This window comes from Pleurodeles waltl, chromosome 1_2 (genome assembly GCF_031143425.1).
Source record: "Pleurodeles waltl isolate 20211129_DDA chromosome 1_2, aPleWal1.hap1.20221129, whole genome shotgun sequence".
Classification (NCBI taxonomy): Eukaryota; Metazoa; Chordata; class Amphibia; order Caudata; family Salamandridae; genus Pleurodeles; species Pleurodeles waltl.
In genome coordinates, this window is record NC_090437.1 from 511,987,455 (window position 1) to 512,011,127 (window position 23,673).

Sequence of the window (23,673 nt, forward strand, 5' to 3'; positions counted from 1 at the left end):
GACCAACTATGTCCACACCCACTCTTTCAAAGGGCACCCCCACCACAGGAAGTGGAATGAGGGGGGCCTTTGGATGCCCACCTGTCTTACCACTGGCTTGACAGGTGGGGCAGGAGAGGCAAAACTCCTTAACCATGTTGGACATGTTGGGCCAGTAGAAGTGGTTGACTAACCTCTCCCACGTCTTGGTTTGTCCCAAATGTCCAGCAAGGGGAATGTCATGGGCCAATGTTAGGATGAACTCTCTGAACAGCTGAGGCACTACCACTCTCCTAGTGGCACCAGGTTTGGGGTCTCTGGCCTCAGTGTACAGGAGCCCATCTTCCCAATAGACCCTATGTGTTCCATTTTTCTTGCCTTTGGACTCTTCAGCAGCTTGCTGCCTAAGGCCTTCAAGAGAGGGACAGGTTTCTTGTCCCTTACACAGCTCTTCCCTTGAGGGTCCCCCTGGGCCCAAGAGCTCAACCTGATAAGGTTCAAGCTCCAAAGGCTCAGTTCCCTCAGAGGGCAGAACTTCTTCCTGAGAAGAGAGGTTCCCTTTCTTTTGCTGTGTTGCAGTTGGTTTCCCAACTGACTTTCCTTTTCTCTTGGTAGGCTGGGCCATTCTTCCAGACTCCAGCTCTACTTGTTCACCCTGTGCCTTGCACTGTGCTCTGGTTTTCACACACACCAGTTCAGGGATACCCAGCATTGCTGCATGGGTTTTTAGTTCTACCTCAGCCCATGCTGAGGACTCCAGGTCATTTCCAAGCAGACAGTCCACTGGGATATTTGAGGAGACCACCACCTGTTTCAGGCCATTGACCCCTCCCCATTCTAAAGTAACCATTGCCATGGGATGTACTTTTCTCTGATTGTCAGCGTTGGTGACTGTGTAAGTTTTTCCAGTCAGGTATTGGCCAGGGGAAACCAGTTTCTCTGTCACCATGGTGACACTGGCACCTGTATCCCTCAGGCCCTCTATTCTAGTCCCATTAATTAAGAGTTGCTGTCTGTATTTTTGCATGTTAGGCGGCCAGACAGCTAGTGTGGCTAAATCCACCCCACCCTCAGAAACTAGAGTAGCTTCAGTGTGGACCCTGATTTGCTCTGGGCACACTGTTGATCCCACTTGGAGACTAGCCATACCAGTGTTACCTGGATGGGAGTTTGGAGTGGAACCTTTCTTGGGACAGGCCTTGTCTCCAGTTTGGTGTCCATGCTGTTTACAGCTATGACACCAGGCCTTTTTGGGATCAAAGTTTTTACCCTTGTACCCATTGTTTTGTGAAGAGGCTCTGGGCCCACCCTCCTGTGCAGGTTTTTGGGGGCCTGTAGAAGACTCTTTACTATTTTTAGTTTTGGTTGTCTCATCACCCTTCTGCTGGGGAGTCTTTGTGACCCCTTTCTTTTGGTCACCCCCTGTTGAAGTCTTGGACACCCTTGTCTTGACCCAATGGTCCGCCTTCTTTCCCAATTCTTGGGGAGAAATTGGTCCTAGGTCTACCAGATGCTGATGCAGTTTATCATTGAAACAATTACTTAATAGGTGTTCTTTCACAAATAAATTGTACAGCCCATCATAATTACTTACACCACTGCCTTGAATCCAACCATCTAGTGTTTTCACTGAGTAGTCAACAAAGTCAACCCAGGTCTGGCTCGAGGATTTTTGAGCCCCCCTGAACCTAATCCTGTACTCCTCAGTGGAGAATCCAAAGCCCTCAATCAGGGTACCCTTCATGAGGTCATAAGATTCTGCATCTTTTCCAGAGAGTGTGAGGAGTCTATCCCTACACTTTCCTGTGAACATTTCCCAAAGGAGAGCACCCCAGTGAGATCTGTTCACTTTTCTGGTTACACAAGCCCTCTCAAAAGCTGTGAACCATTTGGTGATGTCATCACCATCTTCATATTTTGTCACAATCCCTTTGGGGATTTTTAACATGTCAGGAGAATCTCTGACCCTATTTATATTGCTGCCACCATTGATGGGTCCTAGGCCCATCTCTTGTCTTTCCCTCTCTATGGCTAGGATCTGTCTTTCCAAAGCCAATCTTTTGGCCATCCTGGCTAACTGGATGTCCTCTTCACTGGGGCTATCCTCAGTGATTTCAGAGGTGTTGGTCTCTCCTGTGAGGGAACCAGCATCTCTGACTATTATTTTTGGAGTCAGGGTTTGAGGGACCCTGTTCTCCCTAGATAGGACTGGTAGGGGGGAATTGTCCTCCAAGTCACTATCCTCTTCCTCTGAGTTGCCACCCTCAGAGGGGTTGGCCTTTTCAAACTCTGCCAAAAGCTCCTGGAGCTGTATTTTGGTAGGTTTGGGGCCCATTGTTATTTTCTTTATTTTACAGAGTGACCTTAGCTCCCTCATCTTAAGATGGAGGTAAGGTGTGGTGTCGAGTTCCACCACAGTCACATCTGTGCTAGACATTTTGCTTCTAAAAGTTGGAATACTTTTTAAGAATCTACAACTGGTTCTAGAATCTAATTCAAACTTTTACAAACTTTTAAACTCTAAAAGAAAATGCTAAACAGGGACTTAACACACAAGGCCCTAGCAGGACTTTTAAGAATTTAGAAAACTTTTCAAATTGCAAAAATCAATTTCTAATGACAATTTTGGAATTTGTCGTGTGATCAGGTATTGGCTGAGTAGTCCAGCAAATGCAAAGTCTTGTACCCCACCGCTGATCCACCAATGTAGGAAGTTGGCTCTGTATGTGCTATTTCAAAGTAAGGAATAGCATGCACAGGGTCCAAGGGTTCCCCTTAGAGGTAAAATAGTGGTAAAAATAGATAATACTAATGCTCTATTTTGTGGTAGTGTGGTCGAGCAGTAGGCTTATCCAAGGAGTAGTGTTAAGCATTTGTTGTACATACACATAGACAATAAATGAGGTACACACACTCAGAGACAAATCCAGCCAATAGGTTTTGTATAGAAAAATATCTTTTCTTAGTTTATTTTAAGAACCACAGGTTCAAATTTTACATGTAATATCTCATTTGAAAGGTATTGCAGGTAAGTACTTTAGGAACTTTAAATCATAAAAATTGCATGTATACTTTTCAAGATATTGACAAATAGCTGTTTTAAAAGTGGACACTTAGTGCAATTTTCACAGTTCCTGGGGGAGGTAAGTTTTTGTTAGTTTTACCAGGTAAGTAAGACACTTACAGGGTTCAGTTCTTGGTCCAAGGTAGCCCACCGTTGGGGGTTCAGAGCAACCCCAAAGTCACCACACCAGCAGCTCAGGGCCGGTCAGGTGCAGAGTTCAAAGTGGTGCCCAAAACACATAGGCTAGAATGGAGAGAAGGGGGTGCCCCGGTTCCGGTCTGCTTGCAGGTAAGTACCCGCGTCTTCGGAGGGCAGACCAGGGGGGTTTTGTAGGGCACCGGGGGGGACACAAGTCCACACAGAAATTTCACCCTCAGCGGCGCGGGGGCGGCCGGGTGCAGTGTAGAAACAAGCGTCGGGTTCGCAATGTTAGTCTATGAGAGATCTCGGGATCTCTTCAGCGCTGCAGGCAGGCAAGGGGGGGGTTCCTCGGGGAAACCTCCACTTGGGCAAGGGAGAGGGACTCCTGGGGGTCACTTCTCCAGTGAAAGTCCGGTCCTTCAGGTCCTGGGGGCTGCGGGTGCAGGGTCTCTCCCAGGTGTCGGGACTTTAGGTTCAAAGAGTCGCGGTCAGGGGAAGCCTCGGGATTCCCTCTGCAGGCGGCGCTGTGGGGGCTCAGGGGGGACAGGTTTTGGTACTCACAGTATCAGAGTAGTCCTGGGGTCCCTCCTGAGGTGTTGGATCGCCACCAGCCGAGTCGGGGTCGCCGGGTGCAGTGTTGCAAGTCTCACGCTTCTTGCGGGGAGCTTGCAGGGATCTTTAAAGCTGCTGGAAACAAAGTTGCAGCTTTTCTTGGAGCAGGTCCGCTGTCCTCGGGAGTTTCTTGTCTTTTCGAAGCAGGGGCAGTCCTCAGAGGATGTCGAGGTCGCTGGTCCCTTCGGAAGGCGTCGCTGGAGCAGGATCTTTGGAAGGCAGGAGACAGGCCGGTGAGTTTCTGGAGCCAAGGCAGTTGTCGTCTTCTGGTCTTCCTCTGCAGGGGTTTTTCAGCTAGGCAGTCCTTCTTCTTGTAGTTGCAGGAATCTAATTTTCTAGGGTTCAGGGTAGCCCTTAAATACTAAATTTAAGGGCGTGTTTAGGTCTGGGGGGTTAGTAGCCAATGGCTACTAGCCCTCAGGGTGGGTACACCCTCTTTGTGCCTTCTCCCAAGGGGAGGGGGTCACAATCCTAACCCTATTGGGGGAATCCTCCATCTGCAAGATGGAGGATTTCTAAAAGTTAGTCACCTCAGCTCAGGACACCTTAGGGGCTGTCCTGACTGGCCAGTGACTCCTCCTTGTTTTTCTCATTATTTTCTCCGGCCTTGCCGCCAAAAGTGGGGCCTGGCCGGAGGGGGCGGGCAACTCCACTAGCTGGAGTGTCCTGCTGGGTTGGCACAAAGGAGGTGAGCCTTTGAGGCTCACCGCCAGGTGTGACAACTCCTGCCTGGGGGAGGTGTTAGCATCTCCACCCAGTGCAGGCTTTGTTACTGGCCTCAGAGTGACAAAGGCACTCTCCCCATGGGGCCAGCAACATGTCTCGGTTTGTGGCAGGCTGCTAAAACTAGTCAGCCTACACAGATAGTCGGTTAAGTTTCAGGGGGCACCTCTAAGGTGCCCTCTGTGGTGTATTTTACAATAAAATGTACACTGGCATCAGTGTGCATTTATTGTGCTGAGAAGTTTGATACCAAAACTTCCCAGTTTTCAGTGTAGCCATTATGGTGCTGTGGAGTTCGTGTTTGACAGACTCCCAGACCATATACTCTTATGGCTACCCTGCACTTACAATGTCTAAGGTTTTGTTTAGACACTGTAGGGGTACCATGCTCATGCACTGGTACCCTCACCTATGGTATAGTGCACCCTGCCTTAGGGCTGTAAGGCCTGCTAGAGGGGTGTCTTACCTATACTGCATAGGCAGTGAGAGGCTGGCATGGCACCCTGAGGGGAGTGCCATGTCGACTTACTCGTTTTGTCCTCACTAGCACACACAAGCTGGCAAGCAGTGTGTCTGTGCTGAGTGAGAGGTCTCCAGGGTGGCATAAGACATGCTGCAGCCCTTAGAGACCTTCCTTGGCATCAGGGCCCTTGGTACTAGAAGTACCAGTTACAAGGGACTTATCTGGATGCCAGGGTCTGCCAATTGTGGATACAAAAGTACAGGTTAGGGAAAGAACACTGGTGCTGGGGCCTGGTTAGCAGGCCTCAGCACACTTTCAATTGTAAACATAGCATCAGCAAAGGCAAAAAGTCAGGGGGCAACCATGCCAAGGAGGCATTTCCTTACACATTGCTACTGAGTCTCTGTCAAGGTCAAATCCTAAATGCAGGTGTCTGTTTTGCATAGCCAGAGGTTGAAGGATTGATCACTAATGCTTGCAAACTCCAGTTTAGTAACTTTAATTCAAATTAAGAAACCTGAAGCTCCACCTACAGGAACAGATCCTGTAATGAAAAATTGGCTGTAGATGTTTTTTCTGCGTTTCCAGTATTCTCCTCCTGGTGATGTTTGTCATTGACTTTTTTCTGTAGCCAGTTTTGCTGTCAGTTTAGAACGTTGTGACCTTTGGAAAGGGCCCCTATGCTTCAAGGAGATTAAGGAGTAGTTACATTTTGTGGTCCCTGGCTATATTGATATTCCTCTGCCTCATAATAATTAAGTGTACTTTTTGTGAAATCATACAAACTGTGTTACTCACTTCCACTGTTTATGCTTTAATGAAGAGTTCCATGATTGTCTCCAACATAGGTTTGAGAGTATGCACTTAAAGTATTTTGCACTGGCTTGATGTTGCATTGTCTACGTTATTTGGGGTGCATTTTTCAGTTGCAAATTAAAATGCGAATCATCTTGAAAATGGTGATTATCAATGCATTGTCATTACAAAAGATTTAATGTAGATTCCCTCATACCTCCAACCCTTGACACCGACTTTCCTTTACAGTTTATTTTTACAAATGCATCCGAGCCCAAATAAACAAGTACAAATATGTTCCTACTGTTTGCTAGGAAATACTGTTTTGGTTGTAAGTATCTAGCTTTGATATTTGGTATTTTATGAAGTAGATTATGAAATGCTGATAGTCATTAAAAGAATTGGTACTTTTCAGATGCCAAGATGACCGGGTCGGAGACCGAGACTGTAAGAAGTAAAGTCAAGGAAGAGGAAAGTATTGAACAGAGTAAAGAGCGAGAAAAGAAAAAAAGGTCAAGGGTTAAACAAGTGCTTTCAGATGTGGTAAAGCAAGTGGAATTCTGGTTTGGTGATGTCAACCTTCAAAAGGATCGGTTTCTCCGTGAGCAGATTGAGAAGACCAGAGATGGGTGTAAGTTAATGGTACTTTAAATTGATTAAACTAGTAGAGAGTACATTCATCTTGACACCTTGCACACATTGACTAATGGGGTGGGAGTTCAAGTAAGGTTTTAAAAATAAACACTGCCTTTGTTAACAGTGATGGAATTTTAGATGATAAGCACAAGTTCTGTTTTTGGGATTTCGATTTTGTCTACGGCAGTGAGTGAGCAGCAGCTGTCTTCTGCAGAATATACCTCATTATTGGAATAGTTCCTCTTTCATGTAGGGCTGCAAGCATTTTTAGGTTGAGCATAGCAGTGCGGAAGCGCTGCTTTTCCGACGTGTTGGTATGTATCTGGGCTTTTAACCACGCCCACTGCACGCCCATCACCCATTCATGAAAAATCCCTTGTTTTCGTTGGTAAATGCTTTACATTTGTCCCTCCTTGGGGCGGTTTAGTTACCGCCTTGGATATTGCCCCTGTTACATGGCTAGTTGCACTTTTGCCGATAGTTTGACTGTGAGCAAACTTTTTTTTTTTTCTTTTGTGTGCTGCTTTATGCTGATGTGGCGCTTTAAATCGTCTCGCTTATGTGAAACAATTACTTTTCATTTTCGATTTATGTGGCAAGAAAAGTCTGGTTAGGAGTTTACAACGCTAATAGCTCTAACTCAAGCAAATGCGAGACCCATTGCATTGCAAATGCTTGTTTAATCTGCCTTTCTTTCTTGACATAACTCGCACAATGCTGTATTGTGGATTAGTCTGGTACTTAGGACTTCCAGATTCATAGGCAGCGTAGATGCCACAGGAACTGTAGCTATAAAGTTTGCCTTGGTGGACTGGTTTGGCCGCCTTACGTGGTTTTGCTACCTCAACAGACAAAGGTTGCTCCATCTGTTTCAGAGACCCTGGTTCTCTATATAGTAAATGTGTGGGCATCATTCTCAAGTCACCGTTATTTCGGTCCGTTTGACGATGTGTCTATAGTGTTCCACCTGCGTATGAGTGAGTGTAACATCTGCATAAACTACGCGCTAAAGGGGTAACAAACTACTTTTTTTAACTGTAGATCTTCAATCGCTTCAACACGTGCAGCTTACCATTCTAGCATCAATGATATTCTGATTGTCTTTTGCCTGTTAGTTGACAAAGTGCAATGCTTTTGCCACCATTGGACCTTGATATATATAGTAACTCTTCAGTGTTGGCATTTGTACAGTAAGGCTAGAAACATAAAGTACCAGAATTCAATGTTTTCTTTCCTCCCCTGAATGAGAACATTCTTACACTTCTCCATGATGTATGGTACTCTTGACAATAACACACATCATGGATTAACTTGAAATTTATTTAATGCAGTGTTTCTACCTGTGCTATTTCGGAGGCATTTAGGTAAACAGATTCAGGCCCGTTCATTATCTACTTTAATTTCAATCTGTATCTACTGCCTTATAATTAAGAAGGGACTGTGCCATGCAGTGTGCTGTGACTTTGGAAGGGGTACTCATTTCGTACTTCTTTCAGATAGGAGGCAGGAGCATCTGCCTCTGTTGCTTATTGACAGGCAGCAGGTTGGCTTGAACCCCCACTCCTATGCTATTACCCTATGTCAATTAACTTACCTGCTGCCCTGTGAGACTTGCGCTTGTTGGAATGGAACAGGACACCAACTTTCCCCCTAAAGCCAGTCATCAAGTAGACCGTGTCTGACTTAAGTATTTGCAAACCATTTTATGTGGTGAAAGATGAGGTTTTCTTGCATTCAAGTTCTATAGCATGCCAGAATCTAAACAAGAGGAGTTAATTTACTGCAACGCTTTAGCTTAGTACAAAAGAGCTTCAGTTCATGTGGATTATGATGAAACCAATAATTTCTGCAGTGAAGTCTGGATTTAGCATAGATGCAACATATTATAAGGGTGTTTGCTTGATTTCAAACAGGCACTTCCGAGGGTCATAGTTTCAACACCAGAATCTCATTAGAAGAGAACTGAGGGCCTGATGTACTAAGTCATTTGTGTCAGAATCACAGGGCTTGTGTCCACAAAATGGCCTTTGCCATTCACTAATCTCTTTTTACAATTCACTGGAACATTTTCGGACAGCAACATGGATTAACGAATTCTTTCTGCATGGCAAGTAGCAGTGGACATCAAATGGACTTCCCCGCTAATTGTGAAACAAGCCGTATCAGTTGTTTGTGACTGAAGAGGTCACAAACTATTGATAAGCTGTTGAGCCCTTAAAGAAGGGTGCAACCCATTCGCAAAGGAGAAGCAACCCCAGTGGGACAACTTTCTGTTTGGGAATTGTGTGGGGCTTTGTTTAGGGCGGCTGGCAGTGGACTGCTTAAAAAATAAAAAGTTCCCCTTTTGAGAATGCAAAAGCAGAATCGTCGTCTGCTCTTTCTTGCAACTAAAGACCTGCATAATTAATAAACTATTGGCAAATCGCTCTGCCACCAAGTTGGGCTGGATTTTGCAATGCAGCCTAATAATACATTGCAAAATCGGAGACTTTTTGCAAGCAGACAGTGCACGCTTCGCTGCCACTATTTGCAACTTGTCTTTTTATACATCGTGCTTCTAGAGACAGTCTATCAATTACTGCCTTAGATTAGGAGACTACTTTAAATACAATTTACATTTCACATACATAAGTCTAGTAGTTGTCTGTCAAAGCCTGGTGTATTCACCTGAACATTGATTACTAATCTGTTTTGAACATAAGCTTATTATATTCTTTTTTTATAGATTTGGAGTTACCTTGCTAGTGTGGTGAAGAACTCTTTGCATAAAACGAGACATGCTGTTAATCTACTCTTTTATTTTTTTAACCAAAAAAGTAATTTCTTTTTTACGATGGAGTGTGCACCATGCAGGTCTGTTTTTAGAGTGAACTACCAACAACTGTTGAACGTGTAGCCTATCTTACTTGGCTCCTACTCTGTAATCTCTGTCGACTTTTAGGCATTGGAACGCTGGTTGGGACGCAGAATAAAGGACTAAAGGATAACTTTATACATGGGAGGAACTCTCTTACATCTGTTCTGTACATAATTTGGGTCCACATTGCTAAATCTGATAATACTAGTTTTGAGAGTGGACCAAAGTTGTTGATAATTATTTAATCGCCATTGGGACAATCTTACCCTAATGATTGTCAAACTTCTTGCTCTAATTTTTATTCTCTTTGCAGATATTGACATTTCTCTGCTTCTATCCTTCAATAAAATGAAAAAAATAACCACTGATGCTAAATTAATAGCTAGAGCCCTAAAAAATTCATCTGTTGTAGAGGTAAGACTTTCGTATTTCTTTGTGATGTTTACTCTGCAAGCAAGAGTTTGTGAGAAGAGACTTGTACGTTTAGGAGGGGTGGTGATTGTTCAAGGTGGCTGACATGTTGTTCTTATTTCAGTTGAATTTGGAAGGAACAAAAATCAGAAGAAGGCTGCCGCTTGGAGAGCAGCCGCAAGATGTGGATGAGCGAACAGTGTATGTGGTAAGGCTTTATTTACTCATCGTTAAGTCCTGTGTTTTTCCCCTTCTTCGTTTAGCACTCGCCGTTTTTCAGCATTTGTTTGTTGTAATATTATCGCACAACATTGGGACTGCTAACATGGATCTTGCAGTTTGAGAACCTACATCCCCAGCTAACTCTCTATTTTGGCTGCTTTAGGGACAGAAAATACCGATGCGCCTAACATGTCTACCTTCCTCTCTTAATGCCTTCATATCATGATGGATACGCCAGATCCACTGCAGTTTGTAAATTCAGAATAAGCAAGGGACTTCGTGGGCTGGTTTTCTAAAGGAAAATGTACAAAGATGCTTTCAGAACTTGAAATGCTGTATGTGTAGCTCAGAAAGGGAAAGTACTAATGTGTATTGAATATGAGTGATAAAAAGTCATGGAAGTTTACCTACATTAACCAAACCTTTCTATCTTTTTTTGTGATACCTGCTTCTCAACTTAATAACTTCTCGGTTACCAAAATAGCTTTCATCTTCAATGGAAACATTTTTGCTGTGTGAACCTATCTCAACTAAAGTATAAAGTTAAAAACTGTTGGTACACATATGTTGTGTTGAGAGTATTTGTGCTCACTTCTCTGTCCTGCTTCATTATCTTTGGATATTACTTCGCAGCTTTGTATATTGAGCAAACCGTGAATCGGCACCACACATTGGAGAGTAAATCACAATTTAATACTAAGAAATGGTTTAGCAAAATCAAAGCATGTCTTGCTAATTACAGCCTATAGCTAGCAAACTACATTTCTAAGACAGGGCATCACCATCTGAAATGGACAACTCCCTTTTAGACCTTATGAGCTGCCAAATGAAAACCATCTTGTTCTCTCTGGCTGCACATCTGAACTTCTATAGGATGCAGGTTGATGAGCTGTCTTCTCGGTCATGTTGAAAATGTGCAACAGCATTTTGGCAGTGTTGCAGAAAGAGGTGCTGCCATTTGGATAAGGCTCTGGCCTTCTGTAGGAAGTTGGCTCTGTATGTGCTATTTCAAAGTAAGGAATAGCATGCACAGAGTCCAAGGGTTCCCTTTAGAGGTAAGATAGTGGCAAAAAGAGATAATACTAATGCTCTATTTTGTGGTAGTGTGGTCGAGCAGTAGGCTTATCAAAGGAGTAGTGTTAAGCATTTGTTGTACATACACACAGGCAATAAATGAGGAACACACACTCAGAGACAATTCCAAGCCAATAGGTTTTTGTATAGAAAAATATATTTTCTTAGTTTATTTTAAGAACCACAGGTTCAAATTCTACATGTAATATCCCATTTGAAAGGTATTGCAGGTACGTACTTTAGGAACTTTGAATAATCACAATAGCATATATACTTTTTACATAAAACACATTTAGCTGTAAAGTAATGTTAGTTCTTGCAGGTAAGTAAACCACCTACGGGGTTCAAATTGGGGTCCAAGGTAGCCCACCGTTGGGGGTTCAGAGCAACCCCAAAGTCACCACACCAGCAGCTCAGGGCCGGTCAGGTGCAGAGGTCAAAGAGGTGCCCAAAACACATAGGCTTCAATGGAGGTAAGGGGGTGCCCCGGTTCCAGTCTGCCAGCAGGTAGGTACCCGCGTCTTCGGAGGGCAGACCAGGGGGGTTTTGTAGGGCACCGGGGGGGACACAAGTCAGCACAAAAAGTACACCCTCAGCAGCGCGGGGGCGGCCGGGTGCAGTGTGCAAACACGCGTCGGGTTTCCAATTGTTTTCAATGAGAGACCAAGGGGTCTCTTCAGCGGTGCAGGCAGGCAAGGGGGGGGGCTCCTCGGGGTAGCCACCACCTGGGCAAGGGAGAGGGCCTCCTGGGGGTCACGCCTGCACTGGAGTTCCGATCCTTCAGGTCCTGGGGGCTGCGGGTGCAGGGTCTTTTCCAGGCGTCGGGATTTCAGAGTCAGGCAGTCGCGGTCAGGGGGAGCCTCGGGATTCCCTCTGCAGGCGTCGCTGTAGGGGCTCAGAGGGGACAACTTTGGTTACTCACAGTCTCGGAGTCGCCTGGGGGTCCTCCCTGTAGCGCTGTTTCTTCACCAGTTGAGTCGGGGTCGCCGGGTGCAGTGTTGCAAGTCTCACGCTTCTTGCGGGGATTGCAGGGGTCTTTAAATCTGCTCCTCTGGATACAAAGTTGCAGTCTTTGTTGAACAGAGCCGCTGTTCTCGGGAGTTTCTTGGTTCCTTGGAAGCAGGGCAGTCCTCTGAGGATTGAGGGGTCGCTGGTCCTGGGGAAAGCGTCGCTGGAGCAGTTTTCTTTGGAAGGCAGGAGTCAGGCCGGTAGGACTGGGGCCAAAGCAGTTGGTGTCTTCTTTCTTCTTCTGCAGGGGTTTTTCAGCTCAGCAGTCCTCTTCTTCTGTAAGTTGCAGGAATCTAGTTTCCTAGGTTCTGGGGAGCCCCTAAATACTGAATTTAGGGGTGTGTTTAGGTCTGGGAGGGCAGTAGCCAATGGCTACTGTCCTTGAGGGTGGGTACACCCTCTTTGGGCCTCCTCCCTGAGGGGAGGGGGGCACATCCCTATTCCTATTGGGGGAATCCTCCTTCTACAAGATGGAGGATTTCTAAAAGTCAGAGTCACCTCAGCGCAGGACACCTTAGGGGCTGTCCTGACTGGCCAGTGACTCCTCCTTGTTTTTCTCATTATCTTTCCTGGACTTGCCGCCAAAAGTGGGGGCTGGGTCCAGGGGGCGGGCATCTCCACTAGCTGGAGTGCCCTGGGGCATTGTAACACGAAGCTTGAGCCTTTGAAGCTCACTGCTAGGTGTTACAGTTCCTGCAGTGGGGAGGTGTGAAGCACCTCCACCCAGAGCAGGCTTTTGTTTCTGTCCTCAGAGAGCACAAAGGCCCTCACCACATGGGGTCAGAAACTCGTCTCTCAGCAGCAGGCTGGCAGAGACCAGTCAGTCCTGCACTGAACAATTGGGTAAAATACAGGGGGCATCTCTAAGATGCACTCTGTGTGCATTTTTTAATAAATCCAACACTGGCATCAGTGTGGGTTTATTATTCTGAGAAGTGTGATACCAAACTTCCCAGTATTCAGTGTAGCCATTATGGAGCTGTGGGGTTCGTTTTTGACAGACTCCCAGACCATATATTCTTATGGCTACCCTGCACTTACAATGTCTAAGGTTTTGCTTAGACACTGTAGGGGCATAGTGCTCATGCACCTATGCCCTCACCTGTGGTATAGTGCACCCTGCCTTAGGGGTGACTTACCTATGCCATAGGCAGTGTGAGGTTGGCATGGCACCCTGAGGGGAGTGCCATGTCGACTTAGTCATTTTCTCCCCACCAGCACACACAAGCTGGCAAGCAGTGTGTCTGTGCTGAGTGAGGGGTCCCTAGGGTGGCATAAGACATGCTGCAGCCCTTAGAGACCTTCCCTGGCATCAGGGCCCTTGGTACCAGGGGTACCAGTTACAAGGGACTTACCTGGGTGCCAGGGTTGTGCCAATTGTGGAAACAATGGTACATTTTAGGTGAAAGAACACTGGTGCTGGGGCCTGGTTAGCAGGGTCCCAGCACACTTCTCAGTCAAGTCAGCATCAGTATCAGGCAAAAAGTGGGGGGTAACTGCAACAGGGAGCCATTTCTTTACACCTTCTCTTTTCATCCTGCATACAGGGATTTTGGCTTTTATTTTAAGTGGAACCCACCCCTACCACCACTGTGACGCACACACACCCTTCTACTACCTTATCGTAATTTTGTTTTTCAAGCAGCATGCATCCCTTCATATGTTTTGATGTTTGAAAAGCACATCACAGGATGAACATCAACCATGATCTATTAGGCTATCTGGAGCACTGGAAGTAGTTGTACCAAAGTACCTCAGTCCATACCACCTATGTTTAAGTTGCTGTTGAAGACATGCTCTTTTTCCAGCAGCAGATCCTTCGTTGATTCATGTGTGTTGCTGTCTGCTGATGGAAATTGCTTAATAACCCCCCCCCCACACACACACACATTGTTGGGCTCAAGCCAGAATTCAATGCTCCAAGTGATGGGAAGGGTAATTAATACCATGCTATTATTTGATAATCTGCGGGCAGTGAAGCCAGTAGCACACTATCTTCTATAGGATGACCTGACACAGGCAAATAAACACACTCACTATCTGATCCATGTTGCTGCTACTGAACCAAGGATTAATTCAGTGATGTTAGTGCAATCATTCTGACTGGTTGTGCACATTGCAGTATTTCATAGTGATTTACATTTCTCTCCACTGACATGCTGACCCACTTCAGTAAATTTAATATAGCAGGAGTGAACTCTTAGATTAAGTGCATTACATCTATGTAAACTGTGTCCCTTCAGTGATTGTTTGGATGCAAGAGAGGTGGATAAGCTCCACCCTTTCTAGGACAGCCTTAGATTTTCTGCTGTAGGTCATATTTTAGAGAGTTCTCAGACAAATGCCTCAAATAAGCAGGGTTCTGTTTCTAAATCTGTTGGAGAGGAGGGGTTGATGCAATCTATAGCTAATGGGTGAGACTCCGTTTTTAATTTTTCTATTTCTTTAGTAATCACTTTTCCTTTCAGTTTCTGTCCAGAAGTGCTCTTCTCCTCGGGTCTGGGGACAATATTTATAGTACTTCTAAAACGTCTTTTGCTACCCTTATGGATTGTGTTTTCCCTTAGAGAATAACACATTTCTGGCTCATTGTTTGTTATTTCTTCATGAATTTCGCATGAAAGGCCTTCCTTTTCCCAGGAGGCTCTAGAATACAGAAATGGACTGTTACCATTCTCCTTTATAGGAATTATTTCTTCTACTGAGTTCATTGCTGAAAAGTTAATTTCCTTCCTTGGGCATACACATTTCTCTGGTAAGTTCCCTCTTTTTTCCTCCAACACTTTTGCACTTAAACAAAATTATTGGATATTAGTGTAACAGACCAGGATGAAACTGTAGAAACGTCTGACCTGACATTGGTATTGTAACTAAGAAATAACAAACCCTTCCCTTAAGTTGGCACAGTTTGTCTGCTGTGCCATCTGGGGCCCCCATTCAAGTCTTACAGTCTCCGCCAAAAACGGTTGCCTTATTAATAATGCACCCACCTCCTCTTTCCTAGCTGTAGTCTCTCTTTTTTCTTCTTCTCTTTTTACCTTGTTGACTATGTCCTAATTTTACTAATTCCTCTGATCATGTGCCATCTGTGGGCCCCGTTCCAGTCTTACAGTCTCCACCAAAAATAATTGCCTTATTAATAATGCACCCTCCTCCACATCCTCTTTCCTAGCTGTAGTCTTTTTTTCTTCTTCTCTTTCTCTCCCTTTCGCTTTTCCATTACCCTGTTGACCATTTCCTACTTTTACTAGTTCTTCTGATCATGTTGTCATTAACAGGGCATCCATTTTGGATTAAGCAGGTGCATTATCCTCTTCAGTGATTTAAGTTTGTGTAATGTTGCTCTGTAGCGAAGACGTCTGGCCCATAATATGTTGTATTTTATTAAAGTAATGGAAAACAGCTAGTAATTTCAATTTTTTTACATAACTGTGGATTGTTTCATATTTTATGGATCCAAAATGTTTTTTTTCCTTTATTGGACTACTAGAGTGACAGGTGCCATTGCTAATTTTGGCATGATGTAGCATCCTATTAATCACATGATAAACTTTCTTTCTCTTCTCTAGGAGCTGCTGCCTAAAACGGTCAACCATAGCTGGATTGAACGTGTTTTTGGAAAATGTGGCAACGTTGTATATATTAGTATACCTAGGTATAAAACTACTGGAGATTCTAAAGGGTTTGCATTTGTTGAATTTGAAACAAAAGAGCAAGCGGAAAAAGCAATAGAGGTAGGTTACACAATAATAACTGTTGAACACTTTCACAAGAAATTGCTTTTTTTTCCTGAAAACATGCAACTTTGATCAGTTCTCAAGTGTAATTCTTGTTTTGCAGTATATGATCCTCAAAGTAGACTTTAACTTTCTATAGCATCTCCTTTGGCTTGAAAATGTTGATTTATAAGTTGAAAAGACATGAGGCCCATGGTCAAAATCTTCAACACATCAGCCGTTCTGATAGGTGTAATCTCAATAAGTACCCTTCACTTGAGAATAAAAATCTCAAAGGTTCAAGGACTCAGAAGTTTGACCAGTAAAATCTTTTGCTAAAGTGACACACAGAGTGGAGGGAGTAAAAAATTCAAATTGCCTAATTTCTTAACGTGCCTTTTAGCTGATGGGTGTCCTGTAGGTTTTTAGCTATGGACAAACTGATGGTGCTTCAAGATAGCAGACAGCTGTATCCAGTCAGCTGATATAATGTTATTTTGAAGGGTCTAATATTTAAGTTAGCAAGTTTGCAATGCAGAGACTTTGCAAATTGTAGGGCACCTTGAATTTAGGGTCGTTATACTTTAGAGTTAGTTTAGTACAGCAGTATTGACATTTATTATTGTTTGTATGTCAAAAGAGAATTTAGTTTGTGGCTTTTGCTGTATTATTCAAAGATGTAATGTTGTTGTGATGGCACAAACATGGCTGGTTGTATGGAATAAATCAGAAGTGTTTATCAGTGTTTAATACTATTTATGAAAGTTTGTGATTGGCAATTAGCTACCTTTTGTGAAATATTACACATTTAATAAAGGGGTTCTGGAATAAGTGAAAATAAGTTGATACCCCTAAAGTTCTCCTTTGGGTTGGCCCTGTAAAAAGAGTAAGCATTGATGAAGAAATTTAGCAGTGCACTGTGTCTGCATTAAAGAGAAAAGAATGGACAATATGAAGGTAGCTTTAAAGAGGTAGCAGCCAAATACAACCTTAATCCCAAACTGGGTGGGATGAAGCCTTTTCTACAACATGTCACTTTGTTAGTAGTTTGATACCAAGGTGAACTGAAGGAAATGCATGTAACAAATCTGCTGTCCAGATTGTAGTTTCAGAATGATACTTTGACAAAACCTTTTGAGAGGTCATTTTTGTGCTTCAATAATTTATACTCAGGACCACTGGAATTATGCAGCAGGAGAGGGCCAAATACACCAGGGTTGACTAAATTATTCAGCAAGAAAAGACAAATTATGCAGCATAATGCAACACATTTTGTGATAGTACTACTCCATTATTTTGTCATTTTTAGGTCGAGCGTAAGCGATCAACCTCTTGTAAACTTAAGTATACTTCTGGGGGGCTTCTAACTTTTTCATTTGTTAGATTGTGTCATTCAAAAAATCTTGCTTGCTAGTGGTCAATTATGCTTTTTTCATCCCTCTTTTTTTCTGTGTGGGAGCAGTGACCCAAGTTTGGTATAATTACGCATTGTTACGCTTGTTTGGTCTTTCTGGGACTTTGTTTTTCTTAGTTTCCTGCTTTTGTGTGCAGAGCAATTGTTTTGCATTGAGGTTATCTTCGCTGTAACATTGCTTCAGGAAAGGCTGTGCTTCAAACAAGTCTGTAAATTCAGGCTGTTGTTCATATTTGCTCTGTGTGGAGCAGAGTATGCCTGTGTGCTGTCCCCGGTGGTGGGAGTGAGAGCGGAGCCCCGCTTGTTTATTTAATCAGGCTTTTCATGAGTACCAGCTACATTACACAAGGACATATTAATTTTTTTGTAGGAACGTCATGATTAAGTAATGTTGAGCCGACACACCCAGGTCCTTAGTTCCATAGTCGGCAGCTCTATTCCTTGTGCCACACCTCTTCAAGCAGCTTTCCATGGAGCTATCTGCTTTTGTAATGTAAACAGTTTCCTAAATGTAACTTTGTTCGTGTTTTAAAGCAGTGTGCTACTGCTTCGCAGTAGATTACATCAGTTACTTATGAACTTGGTAAGTGCGTATTTAGGGAAGAAGTGAGTTTGTGATGTTGCATCCCATATGATTTGTTTAGCTGTTTTTTTTTTCTTTTCTTTTCTTGTAAAATGTATGTGTATATTTTACTTTTAAACACCCCGTGCTTCATCATTATTGACATTTTTCCATAGTTGTATCTCTCATTTCCATAAGTCATTGTCCCTGATTCTCATTACAGCCATGTCTCACGCAGCAGCTCGTCTCCCTACCCCCGCTCTTCGAAGGTATCCTTCTCTTCACCCACCGCCCCAGCTGCAGAATAACCCCCATCCCTCTCCCCTCTCCTTTATATGCTTCGTGCAGGAGCCTCCTCTCACTTCTCTCCACTCCCTGAAGAAGACCCCCCTCTGTACTTCCTATATGAATTACTTTTCCACAAATATTTGCTTTCTCATTTAAACTCACTTACCTATTTGCTAAGTAACTGACTTTTTCCCAGTCATACTAGCTCTTTCAATTTAAAACGTGTTCCGTTTATTTTAGGTGCGGATTTGTATTACATTCGGCTGTATTACACTTTTAATTGATTGGGGAAAATATTTATTTAAAACACTACTGATGTGCTTTGGATGTTTACAGTAGCTATTAAGGTGCTACTACCATTTAGCACATGTTAAAACATTTGTGCAAAAACAATATTATATGCCATGTAACACAGTGTTAAAGGCCGTACATTGTTGTTTTTGCACAAATACTTAATTGTATGTTATATTATAATAACACCTCTTCCGCAACTATATAAACACATTTTAATTTTTTTATAATCAAGTTGTGTTGTAAACAACTAAATGTGTAGTGCTTCAAATGTAATATAAAACTTTCTATAATCTGTGCCCTGATCGTGTTTTAAATAGAAAAGGCTGGTTTGGCTGGGACTAAGTTAGTTACTTATTCATTAGGCAAGAGCGCTTTAACAAGAAATCAATTTTAGAACTGACCAAATGTGAAAAATATTGGTGTGGAGTCCATGAAGAAACAAACAAGGTGTTTGTGAAGGGCTGATAGAGATGGGACATAGTAAGTGATTTGTACCAAAGGTTCAGTGTGGCTGCACATAATTCAGAACTGTGTCTAAAAGAATAGGACACATTATTTTTGTTTTATTTTTTAGATGTATGAAGGAACGTACTACATGCCAACCCCACTAGTCCATCAGAAAACATCTTTGCCCATAATATAGACTCTAGCCCATTATATTTTGGAACTTCAAAATTACATATTTCAGTTTTTATTAACACATGGTTACCCATTTAAAAATTATTTACCTTTGTCCCAGCCGTTCTAGCCCTTTCTATTTTTAACACAGTGAACCTTAGGTTTCTGTGGCAGGAAGCTGTGTTGAGATTTATTCTCATCTTACTTTAATGTAAATTGTTCGCACCTCTTTGGCATTCAGAGCGGGTGCTTCAGGATGGAGACGACCCCCTCCTGAGAAAAGACAGAACAATTAAAGGGTGTGTCTGGTTGGTAGTCTGCTTTGGCACATGGAACAGTAATTACTGCAATTTCACTTATAAACGGTGAAAAGAAAGATTGCAACTTAGATAGTCTTTAACTTTTGTTAACTCCATATGGTTGCCATTGTAAATTTTCTTTGACTTTCACAAGCATCTAACCAACATGTATTTATTTGAATACTCTTTAGCTGAAGACAACTAAAAGTGCAATGCGGCTAAACGTAATGTAAAGCAACCAATAATCCTTACTATGAATGTGTTGTAAAAACAAAGGGCTGGTACTGTTGAGACTAAATCAGTCATTTTACTTATTAATTAGGTAAGCGAGTTTTAATGCCAAAGCAAAAATAACATTTATTAAAACTAAATAATATTGTTCAGTTTGTCATGTAACAAGAATGTTTTTTTTAGGGCTGATCATTTGGGAACATTAAATAATTCTGTCCGGAAAACATAGAAGCTTTGTGCAGAATCCATCAGTACTTTAACCGCAGCTGTAAACAGACAACCTCCCATTTGTATTTATTTTATTACGGTTTGCTGACAGTTCACTAAACGGGCAATGCGGCTAACTGTAATCTACAGCTCACCATGAATCAGCTTGATTAAATGGGAACCCCAAGGCTGAGTAAAGTGCACATGCGTAAGAGTTACCGGCAGGCCTGTAGTTTTGTTGTTTTAAGAGAAAGTTTAGTATTATAAAGATGTTACATTTGTCCATGGGGAGCTGCATATTGCAATTGGCTTCATTGCCCTTTTAATAGGTTGTAGAAAAACATTACTCAATTAAGTACAAATGACGATTGTGTTTCTAGAGCTGTGGTTGAAATATTGACGGATTCCACAGAGCTTTTCTGATTTGCGTAAATTATTGCCTCTGCTTCCAATTACAGCCATGTCTCCCACAGCAGCAGCTCCCCTCCCCTCCCCTGCTCTTTGAAGGTTCCGTCTCTTCACCTACCGTCCCAACTACACTCTCCATTCTGCAGGACCTGCACACTGCTCTCTGATCCTTGCTGAATAACCCCCATCCCTCTTACCCCTCCTCAATATACAGGAGCCTCATCTTTCTCTTCTCTCCACTCCCTAAAGCAGCCCTCCCCGTCTGTACTCCCTGTATTCATTATTTTTATGAAAATATTTATTTGCTTTCTCATTTAAAACCTCTCGCACACTAAAAATATATCTCTTACTCTCTACAACATACATGCACCATTTCTTACTTTTTCTCTCAATCATAACTAAAAACAAGTAACAAAAAGTTGCCCACAACCACACTAACTTTATAAGTTAGTATAATGTAATTAGCAAAACCAAACAGTCCCTCTCTTTCTCTCTTGCTCTCTCACACTCTCTCCCCACTCGCTTGCTTTCACACACTGTTCCCTCCTCTCTCAAAAAATTAAAATCAAAACTTCAAACACGCTTTCATTCCTATAAATTCTCAAACTTAACATGACTAAAATACACACTATACTCCTTTTCTTAAAGTCAAACGTACACAAACACTATTACTTTATAAATCTGTCGTTCACCCTACCTTTTTTGCACTCTTTCACTCACACTTTCTACTGCTCTATCTTACAATCATTCACCAATTCATGCACAAACTATCACTATCTGCCTTCCTATCTATCTATTCTCTGCAACTCTCACCCCATCTATCCACATAAGGCCATTACACAAATCAACTACACACAACACAAATGAACCACACACAGTTCCACAACTAACAATTCAGAAACAAAACATAATTCCACTACACACCACAAACATCCACTACACTCCAAACCAAAGACCTAAATAAAAGACATTGTAACTTACAACACTAATAGCTCTAACTCTCTCAAATGCGACACCTATTGGCATAGCCAATGCTTGTTACCCTTGTTAATACTGTCTGGACATAGGTTGCCCCTTAATAGTACCAGTCTAACACACAACTTAGAAATAAGCAATAGAAAGCTAACTTGTCAACCTTTGCTTCCGCTGCGCTCAACACGTGTCACTTTAACTTTTGAACCTGTTGAGCTAAAAACAATTTTTTTTAAAAAATGTGCAGATTATGCAGCAAATGATGAATTATGTGGCAAATGTAGCCGATCCATAATTATACGAAAAACGCCACAGAGACACAATCTCATAATTCTAATAGCCCTACTTATATTGAAATCAACATACTAGAGTATTACCTGTCCACAAAAAGGAAACCGGAGTTACACACATTTATCCGTAATAATGAAGACACATGTGCTTATCTCTCTTGACATCATCCCATTCAGATTGTCCTTTAAAAAAAAAAAAAAAAAACAGCAGCTCAGTTTCGAAAACATAGGCATAGAGTTGGAAAATGAAGAGAACATAGAAAAAGTTAGTTCAAATGAAAATAACTTGTAGACAACAGTAGACTCATTGTTCAGAAAAACCCAGATACATTCATTGCTAAGAGAGGAGAACAAACGTCAGCATATTGCAGGATAAAATAGGCAGGAGTACTTTTCACTTCAGGTCTTTGATACATCTTCATCTTACGCATGAGTTTCCATGAATTGTTGTGCTCTTCTGATTGAGTAAAAACACAAGTTTTTTGCAGGAATAAAGCTGCCAGTCCCTTTGTCGTTTTTTAGGGTTGAGCCTGCGTTGCATGCGCTCGCGCATGCGTATCGCAGCGAGACCCTTTAGTATTTAGAAAAGGGCTCAGAGCCCTGTCAACTTCACGTCAGTGTTTTTTATTGGTTCGTGGGCTTGCCTAATAAAATCTGCTTGCTTTCATTAGTCGAAGGCACACATATGTCATGCCTTTTCCGGTGGCTAGCCCTCCTCGAGCGCCGCGACCAAGTACAGAAAACATGCGAGGCTCGCTGTTTTCCATCGGGCTCGTGGACTACTTTTTCTCTAATTTACGAGCGTGATCTCGCTTGGCAGAAGTCGAGCGCTTTACATAGTTAATTTCACTTTTTCGGGTTATGTACATAAATGCACTTTTGCCGGATAGGTGAAAAGTCTGGTTAGGAGTTTACAACGCAATCAGCTCTAACATGAGCAAACGCGAGACCCGTTGCATTGTAAATGCTTGTTTATTGATGCACTGCAACTCTTGATTCCTCTGTAGTGTCATCTTCCTCAGGTTGGCACATGTGGAACGTATACCACACTAACTGGCGATTAGACTTCTTTGACCAAGGGGCCGGCATCTCGGCCTCAAGAAACTCCTTGATGAATTGTTTCAAATCCACATCCTCACGTGGTATGGGCATCCTGTCTTCTGAGAAGAGAGGACCTCTGCATTTTCCAAAGTCTCTTTTTTTTCGATTCGGTGTACAAATGCAGTGGAGCGCTGCTCAAAACTTTTATGATGTGGTAATCAGTAGAACACTAGGTCTGTCTTCTTCCAATTTGGAGATCAGTTGGACAATAACTCCTTTGTCTATGCCATTTGCCCCATCCTCCATTGTTGCCATTTTGGCCTCAATTCAGTTCATAGATTTCTGGAGGGCATAGATTGTCACGAAGATCAGGGTCACTTTCCAGGTGAGCTCTGGGCCCTCAGTATTTATGCCCCCTGCATCCACATCTTTAGCATACTCTGACCTCTCAGTCAATTTCTGTGTTTTTTTTCCTTTGTCCTTTCTTCATTGTTTGATCTCCATTGGGTACATGACTCAGCATCGTCAGCACTCTGCATTTCACTATCAAAAGCAGGTGCTTCTCCCACTTTTCATGCAGCAACTGTTAGCCTAAGGAGACACCATAGTCACTTTTGGGTTTCACAGTGCTGTGGCTCAAAAACATGTTCCATTTACACCCAGCCCATAACCTCGCCAAATAATATGCCTCATCCGTTCTTCTTGGCTCTACAACAACACTGTCAGTCTGTGTCCTGCTATTGGTTCTGCCTGAGGGATCAGTCATGCCGCCTCCTCTCTCCAAGTGAAAAGGTGTCATGCTCCTTTTCTCGAGTTGGATCTGTTCCACTTATGTTTCCTGCTTCAGTGTCCTGAGAGGTGGTATCTCTAAATTCCAGATTAAGGTATGGATCCCAGAGATGTCTGGGTAGACACCCAAGTGGACTGCCACTTCAGCCACCTGAAACAGCCTGCCAACTCAGTTACTCTGTCGCCTAAGGCCTCAGCACCACTCAGAGAAAGAGGCTGCCCCAGAGCTCCCAGAAAATGTGACTGTTGCAGTGCACTGTTGGTCTAGATCCATTCATTATTAGTTTTCTTTGTGTGTTTGCTACCAAATTGTTCAATACATGGAGTCTACCATCACTCAAAGATGTGGTGTGCAGTAGCCACGGTTTTGTCTCTTTGCAGTCGAGTGAGATCTGTTGTGTAGTTTGGCAATATTGTATGATTTAGACCTATAAGATCCTAACGAGTGATTGCTTGAGAAAGTGAAGACAGTCCATGGAAGAATACGTGTAAAACCTATTTTTCTTTTTTTTTGGCTCTGAGTCAATTGATGAAGGGTCAAAAATATGCCAATTCATCA

The 23,673-nt window shown here is 42.9% G+C and overlaps 1 protein-coding gene across 4 annotated transcripts in view; it reads left to right on the plus strand.

The window, feature by feature from the left end:
• Positions 1–23,673, plus strand: part of LARP7 (La ribonucleoprotein 7, transcriptional regulator) — a 216,089-nt gene that overhangs the window by 47,226 nt on the left and 145,190 nt on the right. For all 4 annotated transcript variants that reach the window (XM_069241625.1, XM_069241634.1, XM_069241607.1 and 1 more), the window contains exons 3-6: positions 6,193–6,408; positions 9,584–9,684; positions 9,806–9,889; positions 15,555–15,719. In XM_069241625.1, coding sequence (XP_069097726.1) covers positions 6,201–6,408; positions 9,584–9,684; positions 9,806–9,889; positions 15,555–15,719 — 558 coding nt within the window. In that variant the 5' untranslated portion in view covers positions 6,193–6,200. The remainder of the gene's footprint in view (positions 1–6,192; positions 6,409–9,583; positions 9,685–9,805; positions 9,890–15,554; positions 15,720–23,673) is intronic.